The 19942-nt window shown below is 36.0% G+C and overlaps 1 protein-coding gene across 1 annotated transcript in view; it reads left to right on the top strand.

Moving 5' to 3' along the window:
* The window catches only part of LOC113068511 (deleted in malignant brain tumors 1 protein-like), a 67136-nt gene extending 50535 nt beyond the window's left edge, over positions 1 to 16601 (top strand). The window contains exons 36-52 of the mRNA XM_026241240.1: positions 632 to 694; positions 986 to 1029; positions 3653 to 3800; positions 4536 to 4850; positions 6332 to 6457; positions 7383 to 7697; positions 9119 to 9121; positions 9470 to 9787; positions 10020 to 10322; positions 13443 to 13514; positions 13875 to 14189; positions 14294 to 14500; positions 14599 to 14694; positions 14898 to 14957; positions 16176 to 16250; positions 16370 to 16432; positions 16569 to 16601. Coding sequence (XP_026097025.1) covers positions 632 to 694; positions 986 to 1029; positions 3653 to 3800; positions 4536 to 4850; positions 6332 to 6457; positions 7383 to 7697; positions 9119 to 9121; positions 9470 to 9787; positions 10020 to 10322; positions 13443 to 13514; positions 13875 to 14189; positions 14294 to 14500; positions 14599 to 14694; positions 14898 to 14957; positions 16176 to 16250; positions 16370 to 16432; positions 16569 to 16591 — 2546 coding nt within the window. The 3' untranslated portion in view covers positions 16592 to 16601. The remainder of the gene's footprint in view (positions 1 to 631; positions 695 to 985; positions 1030 to 3652; positions 3801 to 4535; positions 4851 to 6331; positions 6458 to 7382; positions 7698 to 9118; positions 9122 to 9469; positions 9788 to 10019; positions 10323 to 13442; positions 13515 to 13874; positions 14190 to 14293; positions 14501 to 14598; positions 14695 to 14897; positions 14958 to 16175; positions 16251 to 16369; positions 16433 to 16568) is intronic.
* Positions 16602 to 19942: the final 3341 nt, after the last annotated feature.

The raw sequence follows: 19942 nt of genomic DNA, 5'->3' as shown, positions 1-19942 counted from the left end.
CATACAAAAACATGTCTCCAAGACACTTCAAGAAACCAACCTGCTAAGATACCTGAAATCAAATGTTGATTTAATTTAGTTAAGTTAATATAAGTTCATTAATAAAATATATTTATAGCATTATTTTTGAAGGCAGTACTGTAGCTTTGCAGGTTTCTTGAAGTGTTTCGTAGACATTGCCACGGTTCTTCTGGATTAGTCTGTCTCAGTTTGTTCTGTTTCTTCATGTTATTCCAGACAGACTGGATGATGATAATGTTTGGAAATGTAAACTGATATTTATTACTGACACACTACAGCAAAAGATAGAAATGACTGCCTTAAAAAAAATTTACACAGTACTGTATTCCTTTATTAAAAAAAAAAAAAAAAAAAAAAAAAAAAAAAAATATATATATATATATATATATATATATATATATATATATTATTATTATTATTATTATATATTTTTTTTTTTTTTTTTTTTTTTTTTTTTGTTGAATTCCTTGTAGTTCTTAGAAAATTAGAATTGGCAAAATCGGTACAGAAAAAAATGGAAATTGGAATCGGCTAAGGATATTGCAATCTGTGCCTCTCCAAATTGTGTACTTTTAATGAATGCATTTTATTTTCTATTATTTAACTGAAGAAGAATTATCAGAAAACTATGATGATGTCGTCACTGTACAGCAGTTCTTCAATGTTCAAACAGGTAAGGATTTTAAAATATTCCTTGCTAAATTAGAATAATTTTCCTTCCGTTTTCTTGAAATTATATTGGCAAAGACAATTTAATATTAGCGACATTTATATCAGAGCATGTTTTGGTGGAGTATGATGATTTGAAAAATGCAAAGTAATGTATGAGTGACATAATTAAACACCATTTGAACTTTTTATACCATACACTGAATCTTTATTTTATTTAGTGTTTGCAATTAGTCTTTAAATGATGAATTGCTCTGCTCATTTTAGCTAATTTAATTTGAATCTTGTTTTCCAGACTATGATGATGTGGGGGAGGAGCCTGGAAAACATAGAGGAACTGTATAACTGAAAGCACAACCAAGGGTCCAGAGAGTTTAAGTTTAATGTTTTATCTGCATTCCACCGATGTTTACATTTTGTACTTAAATCTCCATCAGTGACAATAACTCTTTTTAACTCTTTTTGAAGTGCAACAAATCATACCAGAGAATTATGGTCACTTATATACTGAGACATCTTGCTACAGGTTTATTTCTTTCATAATTAAGATTATTAAAATATGCATGTATAACTTGTGCATTTTAATTATATTATAAAAAATTACATCTATTGTGTATTTTAGATTATTATTATACATATTGTGTCATGATGTCTTAAACATTTTCAGATAATTAAACTCATCTTGAAGTTGTGAAATCTGTAAAAAAAAAATGCTCGTCTTTAAAATGTATTACACATGGAAAATGTTGAATAAATACTCAATATATTAAATAGGGGTGCAGGATTAATCGAAATTAAATCGCAATCAAGATTAGGCAAAAGCTGTAATTGTCATGCATTTCTTTCAGTGAAGCACAGTTCTGTGATTGGTTGTATATATCCATCTGAAGGCGCTGAAACTCCGAATATGACCCGCAAGAGTAATGCACATCTTTACAGGAAACAAAAGATTGATATACTTTCATTGATTCAATGTGACTAATAAACACATGAAATATAAACTTTGGTTCCAGGGAAGTGGGGAATTTTGTTGACGTGATTTTTGGATGTATGTGTCTGATGGATGTACTTTTTCCAATATTTCCAAAATTTTGTTCTAGATGACTTGTCTTGATAACTGATGATGCTGTGTGGGAGTCAAAATGCATACTACTTTTGTCATTAAATGTGGAATGTAAAGTATGTCTTTTGTAATTAATAAAAGACATTTACAGTTGTGCTCAAAATGCATATGGTAAATATGATCAAGGCTTCTGTGAAAATAAATCTGTATCATTAATCCTTTTGATCTTTTATTTAAAAAAAAAAAATATACAAAAATCTAGTCTTTCACTGGAGAATAAGAACTTAAAATGGGACAGAAATCCCTTAATGAAATAAATGTTTTTCTCTAATACACATTGGCCAAAATCATACTCCTTTATTCAGTACTTTTTGCAACCTCCTTTTGCCAAATAGCAGCTCTGCATTGTCTCCTATAATGGCTGATAAGTTTGGAGAACATCTGACAAGAGATCAGAGACCTTTCCTTCATCCAGATTCAATCCAGATCCTTCAGATTCACTGCTCCATGTTGGTTCCATGTTTGTTTTGATTTTGAGGTTTGTTTGTGGATCTTTGTCCTGCTGAAAGATCCAACAATAGCCCACTATAAGCCCTTCTAGTATGGACCGAGTCAGTTTTAAATGTTTTACATGTTGCAATTTAATTGGATCCATGATTTCATGTATCTAAACAAGATGTTTAGGACCTCTGGCAGAAGAATAGGCAGTACAGCAGTATATTTAATTGTAAACATGGGATACTTTTTTTTTATTATTATTACTTGTTCTAACTATTTGTGTTGTCACATAGCTAACAATATGACTACAAACATTGACAGAATATCATGGATGCAATAAAGGAGGCCTAGACCAGACAGCAACAGTTTCTGATTGGCTGAAGTACTGTAAATTGGCCTCAGGCATGGTGGAAGTATGACAAAGCAACGCAGCGTCTCGCTCCCTTCTCAAGGTCCCTCGAAAGAGAACCCAATATGTAATCTCAGCTTTTTAAAGTGCCCCTATTGTTCCATTTTTCAGGTTGCTAGTATTGTTAACTTTTGGGTAACACTTTACAATATGGTGGCACAAAAATGCATTATTCATACTTAATTAATGCACAGATAATCGTGAGTTGATATATTCACGCTTGTAAATGTCAGTGATGATAAATATACAAAAGTGAGTTCTGCACGCCATTTCATGAGAAAAACCTTTTTTGACAACCACTATATTTGTACTTATTTTTCTCAAATTGAATGGCTAAATCTGGTCCATACTGTCCAGACATTCTGGACAAGAACCACTAAAACGTAGAGAAGAAGAGACTATATGACTATGTCCATGAATCAATGTGCAATACTTCAGCAGAAATGTAGCACAGCAGCTCTCTCTGCTGGTCACAAGGTGAACAAGACGTTTATCTTAACTCTGACAATTATGGTTTTTGTGGGTCACCTGAAAGAAACCAATTTTGTGCAATTTGAGTAAATGTCACTTTAGTCTCAGCAATTGTTTTGAGATTGAGATGAAAGATTACACAGCAAGAGGCTTAAAAAAGGGTACTTAAAAAAATAGTTTATTTTGTTTTGAATTTATTACGTGTTAATATCATGCTAACATATGTGTACATTAAAAGACATTTTTAGGCCATTTTCAGTTAGTTGTTTATCTAGTCTCTGCAGGTGTTGGGCTTTGATGCGGTAAATAAACTGCAGAGTTTCCTGCCTACTTATATATAAAATGTGTCTTGAGAAGGAGGAGGAGTTCATCAACACTTACTATTTTGATATATATGGAGAAAATCAGAAAAGCGTCCTCTGATTTGTCACTGAAGTTGTTTGATGATTTCCTCTGTTGTGTCTAATAAGGTAATAGCGAGTGTGATTGGAGGGTGTTGGGCCTCTTTCTCTCTCATTAAGGGGGCTGAGAGGATGCCTGTACTTCTGTATCATCAGAGCGGAGAAGCTTGTACACTGGGTGTTGAGTTAATCATGCTGAGGATGAGGATGATGGGGAGATGCCTGACACTCATTTTACTGTCTGTAGATGTAATACACACTACAGCTGGTGAGTAGACAAGGAATAGAAAAAGATAAAACTGTTTTAGACATTCTCTGAATATTGTGTTTTATATATATATATATATATATATAAAATCAATTATGCTTTAATGTAATGTGGTGTCTTGTAATGACTAAAATATTAATATTTAATCGGGTTTATTTATTTATGAAACCCGTAGTGGCATGCATTATTACATTTTTTTTCCCTGTCATGTTTTTAGTAGATCTCTGCTTAATTTTCACAGTGCAAAAAAAAAAAAAAAATTGTCAAATGTCATTGTACTATATAACCATACATTAACATGTCAGTCGCTTGGGTTGACTGACGATGAAATTGACAGTTTGAACACTGTAGTTTCTATGCGTGATAAAGTTATGTAAGTGGTTTCATGTAAATGCATACATTTTTAGTAAGTGTAATCAAAGGTGAAACTTTGTTTTCCCCGTGATTAAACAGTAGACTGTTTATAATAAATTGAAATGGCTTTTGTTAAATTCATACCACAAAAAAAGGTGAGAAAACAAATTTTGTATGTATAGATCCCAAGAAAATTCGACCGTGAGCACACATTTTTTTTGTGAAAAAAACCAAACAGAAAAAATAATAATATTAATAATACACATCCCCGACATCACAGAATACACCTGTCTTTCAAACAATGCAAATTTATAAGGAATAAATAGTTCCCTCAGACTCTCTTCAGTTACTTAATCTTTATTCTTTCTGCTCAATATTTAGCTTATGTGAATGTGAGGTTGGTTGGTGGTCACAGTCACTGTGCTGGTACAGTGGAGGTTCTTCACAGAGGTCAGTGGGGAACAGTGTGTGATGATTTCTGGGATCTTAAAGATGCTGCAGTGGTGTGTAGAGAGCTGGACTGTGGAGAACCTGTAGATGCTCTGTATAATGCTCATTTTGGACCAGGATCAGGACCAGTCTGGATGAGTTATGTCATGTGTACTGGATCAGAATCTACACTGAAGAACTGTGGTTCATTGGGATGGGATAAACACAACTGTGATCATTCTAAAGTTGCTGGGGTCATCTGCTCAGGTAAAGTATATATTGTTCATATTTTAGGTTATATTTATGTATGTTTTGTGCTTTTCATATTGCTTTCTAATACATATGTTTTTTTTTTATTATTATTAAGATGCTTGCTTTGTTAACATTTTGATTCTCATTATTTAGTCATTCAACGATTAAAAATAACATTTGTTTGACAATTCATAATCTGTTAAATGAATGAATTAATATATAGCTATGGCATTTTTTTTTTCTTATTCAGAAGTCAGGCTGGTTGGAGGATCTCGCTGCTCTGGGAGGTTAGAGATACTTCATAATCAGACGTGGATGTCAGTGTGTGACGCTGTCTTTGACCAGCAGGATGCAGAGGTTGTGTGTAGAGAGCTGGACTGTGGGGCTCCTGTACAGGACTTTATTGCCATAGAATGTGAACAGTGTGTGGTGTTGGCTGGGATTTGGCTGATGCTGCAGTGGTGTGTAGAGAACTGGACTGTGGAGAACCTGTAGATGCTCTGGGTGATGCTCATTTTGGGCTTGGTTCAGGACCCATCTTAATAAAAAATGCAATGTGTAATGGATCAGAGTCTACTCTTAAGAAATGTGGATCCATGCAATCAAGTGTTCATGATGAGTGTCTTGATAAGAGTGCTCAAGTTATTTGTTCAGGTAAGTTCAAAGTTTTGTATTATTATAGAAAAACAGCTGGCAGAGCTATCGAACTTGGGACATAAAACTGACATGAGAATTAGTGATCACAAAAATACATCATAACCATTCTATTGTAAAAGTTGCATTATCTTGTATGTTTGTGTTTTTTTGTGAATTCCATGGGGGTGAATAAATTTCCACTTAAAATATTTTTAAATATGTGTACATTTTATCAATTTTTTATCATTTTATAATTTTATCAATTTTTTTACATTTTATCTCAACAAACAGTGGCATTTAAAATGATTAATAATTAATGAAGAAAATATAATATCATAAAACTGGTTTTGTTCCCTAATTTAAATGATGTTATTTTTATGTTCTTTCAGAAGTCAGACTGGTTGGAGGTTCTCGCTGCTCTGGGAGGTTGGAGATACTTCATGATCAGACGTGGATGTCAGTGTGTGACACTGTCTTTGACCAGCAGGATGCAGAGGTTGTGTGTAGAGAGCTGGACTGTGGGGCTCCTGTACAGGTGCTGGGAGCAGCTGCTTTTGACAAAGGAGACGCTCAGATGTGGACACAAGAGATTCAGTGCAGAGGAAATGAGTCTCAGATTCACCTCTGTCCAAAATCACCATCATATGAAAACAATTGTTCTCATGAAAATAATATTGGACTTGTGTGTGCAGGTTTGAGCAATTTATTTTTGTTAAATGTAAAATTAAAATTAATTTAATTCCCCTAAATGTAGAATAAATTTACATTTTTACTGTAGGGATTTTTTCTGTTTGCATTATGCATTCCCTTTGTCCACATCTGTTTCTTTTTTTTTTTCTTTCTTGCTATTCATTATATAGAAAATATGAAAGTAAGGTTGGTTGGTGGTAACAATTCATGTGCTGGTAGAGTAGAAGTTCTTCATAGAGGTCAGTGGGGAACAGTGTGTCAAGAGGACTGGGATATGACCAAAGCTGCAGTGGTGTGTAGAGAGCTGGACTGTGGAGAACCTGTAGATGCTCTGGGTTCTGCTTACTTCGGACAAGGATCAGGACCAATCTGGAGTCGTATTATGTTATGTACTGGATCAGAGTCTACACTGAAGTTCTGTGGATCAGTAGAGTGGGGTTTTTATGACTGTGATCACTCTAAAGATGCAGGGGTCATCTGCTCAGGTGAGCCGCTTTAAACCCCACCTTTTTTATTTACACATTTAGCAGACGAAGTGGCTTACAGTGCATTCAGGCTTATATATATTGTGTGTTCCATTGTGTTCCATTGGAATTTTTTTTTTTTTATATATATATATACATTTTAATTAATATGGTGGTGAGTGAATGATAGAATTTTAATTTTTGGATGAACTGCCCCTTTAAATTAACTACTTAATTATTTTACTTTGATTCATTTTAATATAAAAAAATGAAAATTTGTGGTAGACAACTAATGACATGAATCTGGATCCAGAATGTAGATATTTAAGTTTATGAAAGTATTGTCTGGCTGTTTTTAGAATTTATCGTTTGCTACCTAAGGTGTCAGACTTGTTTGAAATTCTCGCTGCTCTGGAAGATTGGAGGTTTCTTATGGGAACACATGGTACACAGTGTGTGACGCTGCTTTTGACCAGCAGGATGCAGAGGTTGTGTGTAGAGAGCTGGACTGTGGGGCTCCTGTACAGGTGCTGGGAGCAGCTGCTTTTGACAAAGGAGACGCTCAGATGTGGACACAAGAGATTCAGTGCAGAGGAAATGAATCTCAGATTCACATCTGTCCTAGTTCAACCCCACACAAACACAACTGTTCACATGACAATGACCAGAAACTTATGTGTGCTGGTAAGAGTTAAAATAATATGAAAGTATTATATAACTTTACATGTAATCTTTCTCTATTTCTTCTGTCACCTAGATAAAAAAAATGTGAGATTGGTTGGAGGTAACAGTCGCTGTGCTGGTAGAGTGGAGGTTCTTCACAGAGGTCAGTGGGGAACAGTGTGTCATGATTTCTGGGATTTGGCTGATGCTGCAGTGGTGTGTAGAGAGCTGGACTGTGGAGAACCTGTAGATGCTGTGAGTGATGCTCATTTTGGACCGGGATCAGGACCGATCTGGGTGAATACTATTTTATGTGCTGGATCCGAGTCAGCATTGAAGAACTGTGGGTCATCAGGATGGAGCATACATGTCTGTACTCACAGTATGGATGCTGGGGTTATTTGTTCAGGTAAATAGTATTGTACTTCAAATAATTACACTGTTTGTTTTTTTCCACTTGTTTATGCAAAAATAAAAAAGATTTACGTGAAACATCAACATATCTGTATTGTTATTATAGGTGTTAAATTGCCAACGTGTTTTGTATACTGTGCGCTGTGCTTCATGTAATTTAAACAGGCCATACACCTTCTCGACTTGTTAATGGACCTCACCTCTGCTCTGGGAGGTTAGAGATACTTCATAATCAGACGTGGATGTCAGTGTGTGACACTGTCTTTGACCAGCAGGATGCAGAGGTTGTGTGTAGAGAGCTGGACTGTGGGGCTCCTGTACAGGTGCTGGGAGCAGCTGCTTTTGACAAAGGAGACGCTCAGATGTGGACACAAGAGATACAGTGCAGAGGAAATGAATCTCAGATTTCATTCTGTTCAGTATCATCACGCAAACACACCTGTGCCAGTGACAACATATTCCTTAATTGTTCTGGTAAAGTGTTTACATTAAATGTCCCTTGTTTCATATCTGAACTTTTATGTAATTTCCTGTGTATTTTGTAGTCCATTTGTTTATTGGATTTTTCTTGATCAGGCTCTCCAGGTCTTGTTATTGTGTATAAATAGTGCACGTGTTTCCTTTACTTCTTTTGTTGTTGAATGTATTGGTCAGTTTTTCATGCTTTCACTTTTTTTTTTTTTTTTGTACCCATTTTTCCCCATGTTCCTGGTTGTTTGTTTTTTACTTTCAAACTAGTGCAAATAGCTCCTGATTGGTTTACCCACATTTAACGATTAAGTGTTTTTTCCTTTGTTTTTGATACTTTGTGTCTTAGATGTAAGATATTCTGTCTTAAATGTATTATATTACAAAATATTTTCCCCCAAATTATTTTCTACATTGTTACCGAATGACTAAGTAATAATATGAACCCTCTTTACATTATTCTACACACGTAAAGAAAATATTTTTCTAATGGGCCATGTAGTGACTAAAGTTCTTTGCGCAGGTTACACAGATCTCAGACTGGTAAACGGCTCAGACTCTTGTTCTGGAAGAGTTGAGCTTAAGTTCATTACTTGGTGGGGCACAATGTGTGATGCATGCTGGGATACTAGAGCTGCCAGTGTCCTCTGTAGACAGCTGAATTGTGGGATTGCTGTGACTGTTGTGGGATCAGACTGGTTTGGAGAGGGAAGTGGTGAAATCTGGGCTGATGTTCCATCTCTTCATGGAGTCGAGCTGAATGTTCTCACAGACGAGATGTTGGAGTCATCTGCTCTGGTAAACCTATTAGACGCTGAAAGTGTTTAGTTACTGAAAAACTTTTTAATGTATTTTAATGTATGTATTTTTAAATCTCATTACATTTTAACACATTTCAGATTCCTCACTGGCTCTTCATGATGGACTGGTGCGGTTGTCTGGAGAGAGACAGTGTGAGGGGGAGCTGGAAGTTTTCCTCCATCAGGTCTGGAGGAGAGTTCTGCTGGACTCCTGGAGTCTCACTGAATCCTCTGTGGTCTGCAGACAGCTGGGCTGTGGCTCTGTGCTGAACTTCTACGGCTCCTCTTCATCCAGTCCTGAACACAGTCATGAGTGTGTGACGGGCTTCCAGTGCTCTGGGAGTGAAGCTCATCTGGGGAACTGCAGCTCTCCACAAACTCTCAACTGCAGCTCCACACAACAGCTGTACATCACCTGCCTTGGTGAGAAGAACAACATCTGCAAAGATTTTCCAGATTTTCATGATCAATAATGTGTTTTTCTGTCTCTGAATATCAGGTCGAGGGTCCATCAGGCTGGTGGGTTCTGGGGGAGACTGTGCAGGGAGGCTGGAGGTTTTTCACAGCGGCTCATGGGGAACAGTGTGTGATGACTCCTGGGATATTAAAGATGCCCATGTGGTGTGCAGACAGCTGCAGTGTGGAGTGGCCCTCAGTAACCAGCAGGTACCAGCCTGGTTTGGTCCTGGTTCTGGACACATATGGCTGGATGAGGTGGAGTGTGAGGGGAATGAGACGTCCCTGTGGAGCTGCTCTTCATCAGGCTGGGGAAAACATGACTGTAATCACAAGGAGGATGTTGGAGTCGTGTGCTCAGGTAGACAGTTGTGTAAAAAAAAAAAAATCTAAAGTAGTGAGCACACATCTCGACAAACTATGTGCTGGTGTTAAAAAAAAAAGATAAAATAACAGCACACATCTTTAATAAACTGCTAATTTTGTTTGGGTCAAAACATTGCATTGGAGTATTTTAGCCACCCATGTGTAATTCTTCAGTGGTTGTAAAAAATTAGTTTGGGTGAAAGCTGAGTATATATGTTTCCATCTAGAGTTTAAAGAGGTCAGGTTATCTGAGGGCTGTGAAGGGAATGTGGAGGTTTTCTACAATGGATCCTGGGGTAATGTGTGCTGGAACCAGATGGACAGAGACACAGTGAGTCTGATCTGTCAAGAGCTGAACTGTGGAAGATCTGGTCTTTTGTCTGCTTCTACACCAAGACTGAAATCAGCTCCTAACTGGCTGGATAAAGTTACATGTCGACCACATGATTCAAGTCTGTGGCACTGTCCATCTTTAGCCTGGGGACAGAATGACTGCAAAGGGGATGAAGTGGCCACAATCACCTGTTCAGGTAATTTTTAAGGAATATCTGACGATGGGCTGTTGATTTACTAGAAAATTAAAGTGGTGATGCGGCCAACACGCGAACCGGATTCAATTATTCCACTTATACTACAGTTACCACATCTCAAGACATCAATCAGATGATATGTGTCAAGGTATTTGTCTGATTTTTGTACTTAGAACACTATTGTGAGTAGAGCTGCATCCCAAATGGCACAATATACAATATATTTATATATATTGTCCTTCTTGACTTGAGCGCTGCCTTTGATACTGTCTCACATAACGTACTTCTTGACAGATTAGCTTCCATTGGTATTACTGGCACTGCTCTGTCTTGGTTTACTTCATATCTATCTGGACGCAGTCAGCGTATTCAATTAAAAGGTTTTGGTTCAAGACTATCTACAGTCACCACTGGTGTTCCCCAAGGTTCTGTTTTGGGCCCACTTCTCTTCCATATATATATGCTCCCTCTTGGTAATATTTTAAGGAAATATGGTATTCATTTTCACTGTTATGCGGATGACACCCAACTTTACCTGTCTGCCAAACCTACCGGTTCTTTTCCTCCGCCATCTTTGTCAAGCTGTTTAGCTGAAATTAAAGACTGGCTTTCAGCAAACTTCTTGAAATTAAATGGCAATAAAACTGAGGCTCTGCTTGTTGGCACTAGATCTGTTGTGTCTAAATCTAATTGTTTCTCTTTACACATTGATAATACTGCAATCTGTCCTTCCTCTCAGGTCCATTTCTTTCAAATAATAATACTGCAGTTCACGCACTAGTCACCTCACGTATAGACTACTGCAATGCTCTTTTCACAGGTATTCCCTCCAAATTGCTGAATAAGCTTCAATTGGTTCAGAATTCTGCAGCTCGTGTTCTCTCTAGAACACCTTATACTGATCACATTTCTCCGGTCTTCCAGTAAAATATAGAGTTGAATTCAAAATCTTGCTACTCACTTATAAGGCACTTCATAATCTTGCACCACAATACCTTACTCAACTTCTCCAGATTTATACTCCTTCACGTGCACTTAGATCTTCATCTTCAATTTTTCTTGTGGTACCTCGGATTCCATGAAGTGTCCAACATTTCACAACATTCATTTTTTGGTTATTTAAAAGGGTCGTTAGATGCAAATTTTGTTGTTCATTGAATCTTTGCAAATCACCTTTCCTATACTATGCTAGTAAGTAAGTTTCACGGCTAAAGTAAACAGTATCGTGAGAATGGCTTGTCACCCCACGGAAGAGATGGGCGGGGTGAACAGAGCTCATTAGCATTTAAAGCAACATTGAGTAGAACAGTGCGCTAAAGACAGAGCTGATTTTTTCTACCATTGAGAAATTTTAACCATGTTATAGACTTTTCATTAGGACCCTAAAGAATCATATAATTTTGTGGAAAATGGGAATCTGATAACCCTTTTAAGTGCATCATCTAGGGCAGGGATCCTCAAATCTGGACCTCGAGATCCACTTTCCTGCAGAGTTTAGCGCTAACCCTAATCAAACACACCTGAGCATGCTAATCAGTGTCAATCAATGGATGCATCCGAAAACTGAAAAATGCTGCCTTCGGAGGACGCATTTCAAGGTCGTGAGGCATCAAGGCATGTCCAAATTCAATGTTAGCTTCACTTCCTGTCTCCTGAGATGCCTTCATCTGGCCGATTTTTTTAAGGCAGCATAGATGTATCCTTCGCTGCCTTTGATATCCCACAATCCTGTGCATTACATTCTGTGAGAGTTAAGCAAACAAAAGAAAGATGGCGTCTGAAAGTTGCGGTCGGTGGTCAGTTTGTGTGTAAATGTATGTTTCTGATCAACGTTTTCCACTTTTGATGTCATTTCTAGAAATATTGCAAATCAATATTGCAGTAATGAAATATTCACTTAGTTATCACCAAAGCTCTCTATGTTTTGCTGTAGATCATTAAACCATTACACTGCCTCAGAAGCCCTTTCTGAAATCAGTTTCGTGAGGTGCCTTCATGCAAAAACGCTGCCTGCAAAGTCGTTGCCTGATAAGACAGCGAGGCAGCAAGTCACCTGCCTAAGTTTTCGGATGCACCCAATGTCTTTGGGATCGTTCAAAAATGGCAGACAGGTGATTTTAATCAGGTTTGGAGCTAAACTCTGCAGTGCATTGGACCTGCAGGGTAAGATTTGAGGAAGGGGGATCTAGGAATTGAAAGTGCACTTTTTCTTTTTTAATTTTGTTTGAAATTTTTCTTTGTGATTTTTTTTTCTTTTTCTTTGTGCACTACTTTAACCTCCGTGAAGTTGGCATAGAAAAGAAAAGAAAAGAAAAGAAAAGAAATAATCACCAAACTATGCTATGCAATCCGTTTGTGCTAATTGGTTTGGTGTTTGAGATATTAAACATTGTTTTTTTGACCATGTGACCCCATGTTGCCCAAATCGTTCCAAATCAGCACAGTTCGCTTGCTCTCTGCTTGTTTGTGTTAGATACAAATGCTTTATAGATTTTATTTCCTTAAAAATAAACAATTGTTTTCATCTAATTCGCACAAAACCATTGTAATTTTTTTGTGCTCGATTTGTGCTGGTGTGTGCCATTGAAATAAAAACATAAAATATGTTTTCCCTTTTTAGAAGTAACAAACAGAATTTGGGGCAATGATGTTACTCTCCACTCCCTGCTGTCCAAATCTCTCCAGATTTTTCATACTCTCCAAATGAACCAGTGCCGTTCATTTGTGCTCGATTTGTGCTGGTTTGTGCCATTACAGAAACCTTGCAGCAGTGACATCTTTATTTTTCTGTTTCTTTCTTTCTATAATTTACATGGAGTTTAAATCCTTTTGTTTGTGCTCAATTTGTGCCATAAAAAAATGAAAACATCAGCCATCTAAAAAAAAAAACAATTATAGGCCTATTCTTCAGGGCTACGTTCACCATGCATTTCCCTGAAAATAAGTGCCCACCTTAGAACGCATCATCAGCCAGTCAGATTAAAGTTTTCAACTATATTATATTATATTATATTATATTATATTATATTATATTATATTATATTATATTATATTATATTATATCATATCATATCATATCATATCATATCATGTCATATCGTTATGTTATGTTAATTCCAGAACAGAAAAGTCATGTGTCCCCTCAAAGCTATCTGACTTGGTCCACATTTCCCCACCAGAGACAGAGTTCAGGTAAGTTAATTTGATGACATAGAATATCTTAGCACTCATGCTGTATGTCAATGGTCAATGTTAAGTGCAACAGTCCTGCAGAATTTAGCTGAAAAAAAACAAAACAAATAAACTCACCTGCCTTTAGCTTTTTAGTAACCCTTAAACCTTTATTAGTAGGTTCAGGTGTGTTTCATCAGGGTCGGAGGCTTGGAGCTAAACTCTGTAGGACTGTGGCTTTCCAGCACAGACGTTGGTCCACCCCTAATGTACTGTATTAATGTAATTGTGTTTTTTGGGCATTTGATCTCATCCAGTGTTGCTGCTATTCTAACAATAATCTGCTGGTGATGAATGTGCTGTCTTGTCTAAATAATTTAGAACGCCTAGCTGTCAGACTGAGTGGAGGTAAGGGCCGGTGCTCTGGGAGGCTGGAGGTGTATCATAACGCTGTGTGGGGCTCAGTCTGTGATGATCAGTGGGACATCAGCGATGCTCAGGTGGTCTGCAGGCAGCTGGGTTGTGGAGCAGCACTGAGGGCTGATGGGAATTCAGTCTTTGGTGCTGGTGAAGGTGTTGTGTGGATGAACAGAGTCGAGTGCAGAGGGAATGAGATTCACCTGTGGGACTGTCCTCTCTCCCTGAAAAACCACACTGACTGCTCCCACAAAGAGCACGCTGGACTCACTTGTGCAGGTCACATCAATCACTGAGAAATATTTGAAAATTTTAGTGCTAATAATATTAGTTTATATAAATCACTAATTTACGTGAGTATTAATGTCTTTCTCTTTCCACAGATTTTACAGATGAATCAGTGTCCTCTACTCCTGCCACAACAACATCAGCTTCTCCTCCAGTTTCTCCTCCAGTGCGCTCAACATCAGTCTCTCCTCCACAAACTCTCTCCGTCCCCCCAGTGCTTGTGATTGTTCTGGGAGTTGTGCTCTTACTGCTCTTAGTGCCACTGCTTATACTGATTCAGCAGAACAGAGTGATGAGGAGAGGTAGGAGAGATCCAGAGACTGTCATATTGTGTCTTATTCAGTGTGTGATCAGTCATGTGTTGTGAACTGACAGCAGGTTTGTCTGTCTACACTCACAGCTCTCTCTAAGAGGAGGCACAAGATGAAGACTGAGGCAGTTTATGAGGAGCTTCAGCGGAGACCCATAAACAGACATGATCTTTTCACTCAGAGGGGTGAGTAAGTGTCATAGTGTGTGATGTGTTGAGGCCAACTGGGTCATAATTTCTTTCAGAGGGGTGAGTAGAGTAAATCACATTGATTCATTTGTGGGACTTTTTTGTGTATTATTTAAAATTGTAATTTAAAAGTGGAGGTTTTAGCTGATTTGTGAATTTAAATGTGTCTAATGTGAAAATTGTTCTAATCTCCATAACAGGAAGTGTCCTTTCTACAGAACAGCATTCTGGGTATGAAGATGCTGTTGAGCTTCTTTCAGGTTAGTGGACTGAAATATGATGTTATTTGCTATATACATAAATTAATGTATATTAAATTGCTAAAAGAATTAAATTAACAAGTTATCTTATAGTTATATAAACCATTCAGAACATATAAGGATTTATTTTGTATTTTGTTCATCTGTGTTGTTTTAAGCTTTTTGCTTTTTAAAATATAACTATTTTGAGTATTTGGTGTGACAGAATATGTTGACATGCTTAAATGTTCAAAAAGCACTTTTTTTTTCTCTATGCCCCGCCTCTCTCAAACGTGTAATTTTCTATAAAGCCCCTCCTTCCGACAAGTAGAGTCTGGTCTGATTGGCCAACAAGACCTTAATCAATCATTGGAAATGTAATGACCCCTTTTCATATTCGCGAGCTTAGTTATGTCCTTAGTTTTACCATCAGTTCAAGCCCGAAAGGGCAACAGAGTCACTTTACAGACACAGTGATGAAGCTCGTATGTGTTTGCAGAACACAAGCCACGGACAGTTAAGACAGCTAACTCCACTGTATGTGATCTTGTCCTATTCTCTCTCTCTCTCTCTCTCTCTCTCACACACACACACACACATATCCATGCGCATGCTTGCGCGCACACACACAAACATACACACAACGGGCAAAACACATTTGAACAGTCAATAGCAAATACTTAAACTAAAGACAAAACATTCTCACAGTTACTGATTCAGAAAAGGCAGATTGTCTTAGCAAAATCAAAATTACTTCCTCTCCTGGGTTCACGAAACGGTCATCCATAAAATGCGTTGATGTTCTGTTGTAAGTAATCTTAAAGATTCCTAAATGCATATACTTTCAGAAGGCCAAATAAAGTGCTTTCTCCTAGATACACAGAGCATCTCCCTGACATGGCTGCTTCAACACTAACTGTGGTTGCTGAAACCATGCCTTCTTTCTTTGTGTGAACATTTGGGAAGCATTACGCAAATATTTCCACACAGTGACGTAGTGATGTGGGCGAGTTTGAATGAGCTGTTTTAGGGGGGCGTGGCAGAGCCTTAACTGTGATAAAGAATATCCCTTTGGTTTTGAGACTTTGGTCTTTGCAACATTGTAGATCTTTTTTGTGCACCAAGAGCTTGTTACACTCCAAAAAGAAAGGAAAACATGAAATCGTGTCATATGACCCTTTAAATGAATAAATACTTTAAATAAATACTGGGCCTCTGTTTTACTGTCTTTTCCATTAGCTAATTTAGAAGAGCAACAAGTCACACCTGAAGATTATGATGATATAATTACTGTTGGATTGAGACATTATCATGGTACAGGTTAATATTATTCTTTATAATTATTTCTACAAGTTTTAACATTTGATTTATATTCATTTTAATGTTTTTGTACATTTAATGAATGCATTGCATTTGTCATTGTTTTGCTGTAGATGAATTACCAGAAAACTATGATGATGTCTTTATTGTACCACAGTTTTACAATGATAAAGCAGGTAGGGGGTGTCAAATTTCATCCTAGTTCATACAAACATGCTATGTTTTTTCTTTCGTTTTTCTTCAAATTATAGTTGCATACATATACAGTATATAAACTTGTTTATTTAATAATAGACACATTTATATTTACAGAGGGTGTTAGGGGTGAAGTATGATAATCTGAAGAATGTCAGGGAATATGTGAGTGATATGTTTGGTACATTATTGTCACTTATTTAACCTTAAAGTGTTAGTTCACCCAGTAATCAAAATTGTGTCATTAATAACTCACCCTTATGTTGTTCCAAACCAGTGAGACCTCCGTTTATCTTCGGAACACAGTTTAAGATATATTAGATTTAGTCTGTGAACGAGTCAATCTTTCGTTCATTATCTGGCTCGGCTCTGTGTTCATCTTCAGTTCTCTCTTCACAGCAGTTCAGTCAGTGTACTGTTTGAGTAAATGAATTACTCCGGGATATTGGTTTGTTTGAACTCAGAGGGAGTGTCAGCCACATTAAAAAAGTTAACAGCTTAAGTCATTTGTGGATTAATGCGTATTGGAGACGCAAACCGTTTAAAACGATTCAGTTCGATTTAGTGAACTGGTTCAAGAAGATCCAGTTACATCGAGTGATTCATTCTGGAACTGGATATCACTACACTGCAGTGTTTCGAAATCTCACAATAGACCCGGAAGAGAAGACAATGCTGAATAAAGTCGTAGTTTTTGCTATTTTTGGACCAAAATTGATTTTCAATGCTTCAGAAAATTCTAACTGACACTCTGATGTCACATGGACTATTTTGAAGATGTTTTTCTTACCTTTCTGGACATGGACAGTAGACCGTACACACAGCTTCAGTGGAGGGACTGAGAGCTCTTGGAGTAAATCTAAAATATCTTAAACTGTGTTCCGAAGGTGAATGGAGCTCTCACGGCTTTGGAACGACATAAGGGTGAGTTATTAATGACATAATTTTGATTATTGGGTGAAATAACCCTTTAAATTGAAATTTTTATTGTTTTGTTTTTTGTTTTGTTTTTTTTGTTTTGTTTTTGAAACAGAATTGCTTTATGTATTGAATTGTTGTGGTCACAGTTGCTCATTTAACTTCACTGACAAAATTGATGAGTTAATTGTAATACTTTTTTAAAAGCATATATCGATGCATTAATTTGCTTTTGTTTTCTAATAACAGACTATGATGATGTGGTGTTGCTGCAAAGAAAACATGAAGCGACTGAATAACTGAAAGCACCCACTGCCTCAAATACTTTGGAAGTGTTTGTGGTCTTTTGAACCGTATGTGTTAGCTGCAATTCAATTGTTCATTACATTTTGTATATTATGAACTAAATCAATTAACTTTAGCTACAAACTTTATTTAAGTTTATCTTTCTGGCCTTTTCAAAATTAAATGAAATTTCTATTTCCAGAGGTTTTACAAATTGTACTGATTTTGTAATCCCATTTTAAAATGTTTATCCTGTATACTTAGCAATTAAAAAGAAAAAAAAATCCTAACACTTAATTTTTTTGTATGTACTGTAATTGTATGAATTCAGTTTTTTTTTTTGTCAATTTCTATCAGTCCAGTCTTTAACATTTAACAGCACTTTTTCCTCACATTGCCTTTTGAATGTATAACCATATATATATGTGTGTGTGTGTGTGTGTGTGTGTGTGTGTGTGTGTGTGTGTGTGTGTGTGTGTGTGTGTGCATTAATGCGCATGTAGATATTATTATTATTATGCTCTGGTCTGTAGTTCATTCTCAGCTCTCACAAAACCACATCTTTTCCTATCACTGAAATTAATCTGTAAATGTACTTGTACTTGTTGTGAATAATAATAAATGTATTATATCTGCATAATAATATTCAAAGTAATTATAGGCTGTAGAAGCCAAAAAAAAAAAAAACATAAAAAAAATAATAATCATGGGCTTCTTATTATATATAATTATATTATAATATATTTGTTGTTGTCATCAAATATAGTCTTCTCAATATAGTATAATAATAATAATAATAATAATAATAATAATAATGTAATTATGAATGCGTTTATCACATATTTGATGTTGCTGATGCTGTTGCTGATGCTATCTTCATTAAATGTACATACGTATGCATAATAATATTCATTGTAACTTAAGAGTTTATTGTAATGTGTGTGTTTGACAGGCCAGTAAAAAAAAAAAAAAACACATGAAGCACTACTGTTAATTTAAGTCGTCGTTGCTTGTTAGTTTGGTTGAACTGGATCATCAAAGATCAGCAACAAAGACATTAGTTAATAAAATGGGATTAGATACATTTGTGTTATTTAACATTTAATTATTGGAAGTTTACATATGCTGAGCTTGCATTTCACTGTTTTAATTCATTTTGATGAATACTAAATCTTTTTATTTGTTTATTTTATTGTATTTATTTAATTTTCTGGTGAGTGGGATGAATTAATGCACATTTACATTTAGTCTAGAACTACATCATGAACACACAGAGCACACAACACCTCTGTACTTCCGATTTCTCCCAATATGGGGACAGGAGACTTGCCAGTCAATGAATGGGAAAACAAAGTAACTGGCATCACTTTTTTGAAAAGAAACTCTGATATTTTAATGTAAATTAAGTAATGCGTTACTTTACAAGTTACCTGAAAAAAAGTAATCTGATTACATAACTGGCATTACTTGTAATGTGTTACCCCCAACCCTGGTTACGGGATGGCAGTTCACCCAAAAATAAAAATTCTGTCATTTACTCGATGTTTTTGATGAAAATTCTTTACAAATTAAGATGTTTTTGATGAAACCCAAGATGAATAAATACAATTAAATAAAAATAAAAAAAAAATAATTATAAGTGTATTTTTCAATTTAGTGTTATGCAAATACTGTTCATACTTATCATATTCATATGATTTGTTCTAATGTCATAATTCCATAGGGCTACTGAGTTTTACACAATTCTTTTTGATAGCTCATTTATCTGGAATTCCAGTATTATAATAAGCCAGAACAACTGTTACGATACTGAGATGGCCAATATCACTTGCTCTGGTAAGAATTCATTTAATGATTAATAATGATTTTATTCATTTTTTTGTATTTTTTTCTAGTAAATAAAAATAATACATTCATTCGTTTTTATTTATTTATTTTGTTTTCATAAATGTTTATTTGCCAATTTGAAATTGAGTTAAAAGTTTTAATTTCACATGTTCTAAATGAAAGAAAATCACGAGTCTTCAAAGAGTCATCTAACATACTCAGCATCTTCTTACCAAAGACAGTGTTCAAGTTTTAATAGTAAGATTAATATAAAATTATTAATTGGTTTTTCTTCACCATATAATTGTAAATTGTCTGTTACATGATAACTGATGAGTCTCTTGATGTATGCTGTGTATATTTTAGATGATGTTAGTCTCAGGCTGAGTGGAGGCAAGGGTTGCTCCTCAGGTGGTCTGCAGGCAGCTGGGTTGTGGGACTGTCCTCTCTCTCCGAAAAAA

The sequence above is a fragment of the Carassius auratus genome, chromosome 4 (assembly GCF_003368295.1).
Source record: "Carassius auratus strain Wakin chromosome 4, ASM336829v1, whole genome shotgun sequence".
Taxonomy (NCBI): domain Eukaryota; kingdom Metazoa; phylum Chordata; class Actinopteri; order Cypriniformes; family Cyprinidae; genus Carassius; species Carassius auratus.
The sequence above is the reverse complement of the archived record's forward strand: the minus strand, read 5'-3'. Positions and strand labels throughout refer to the sequence as shown.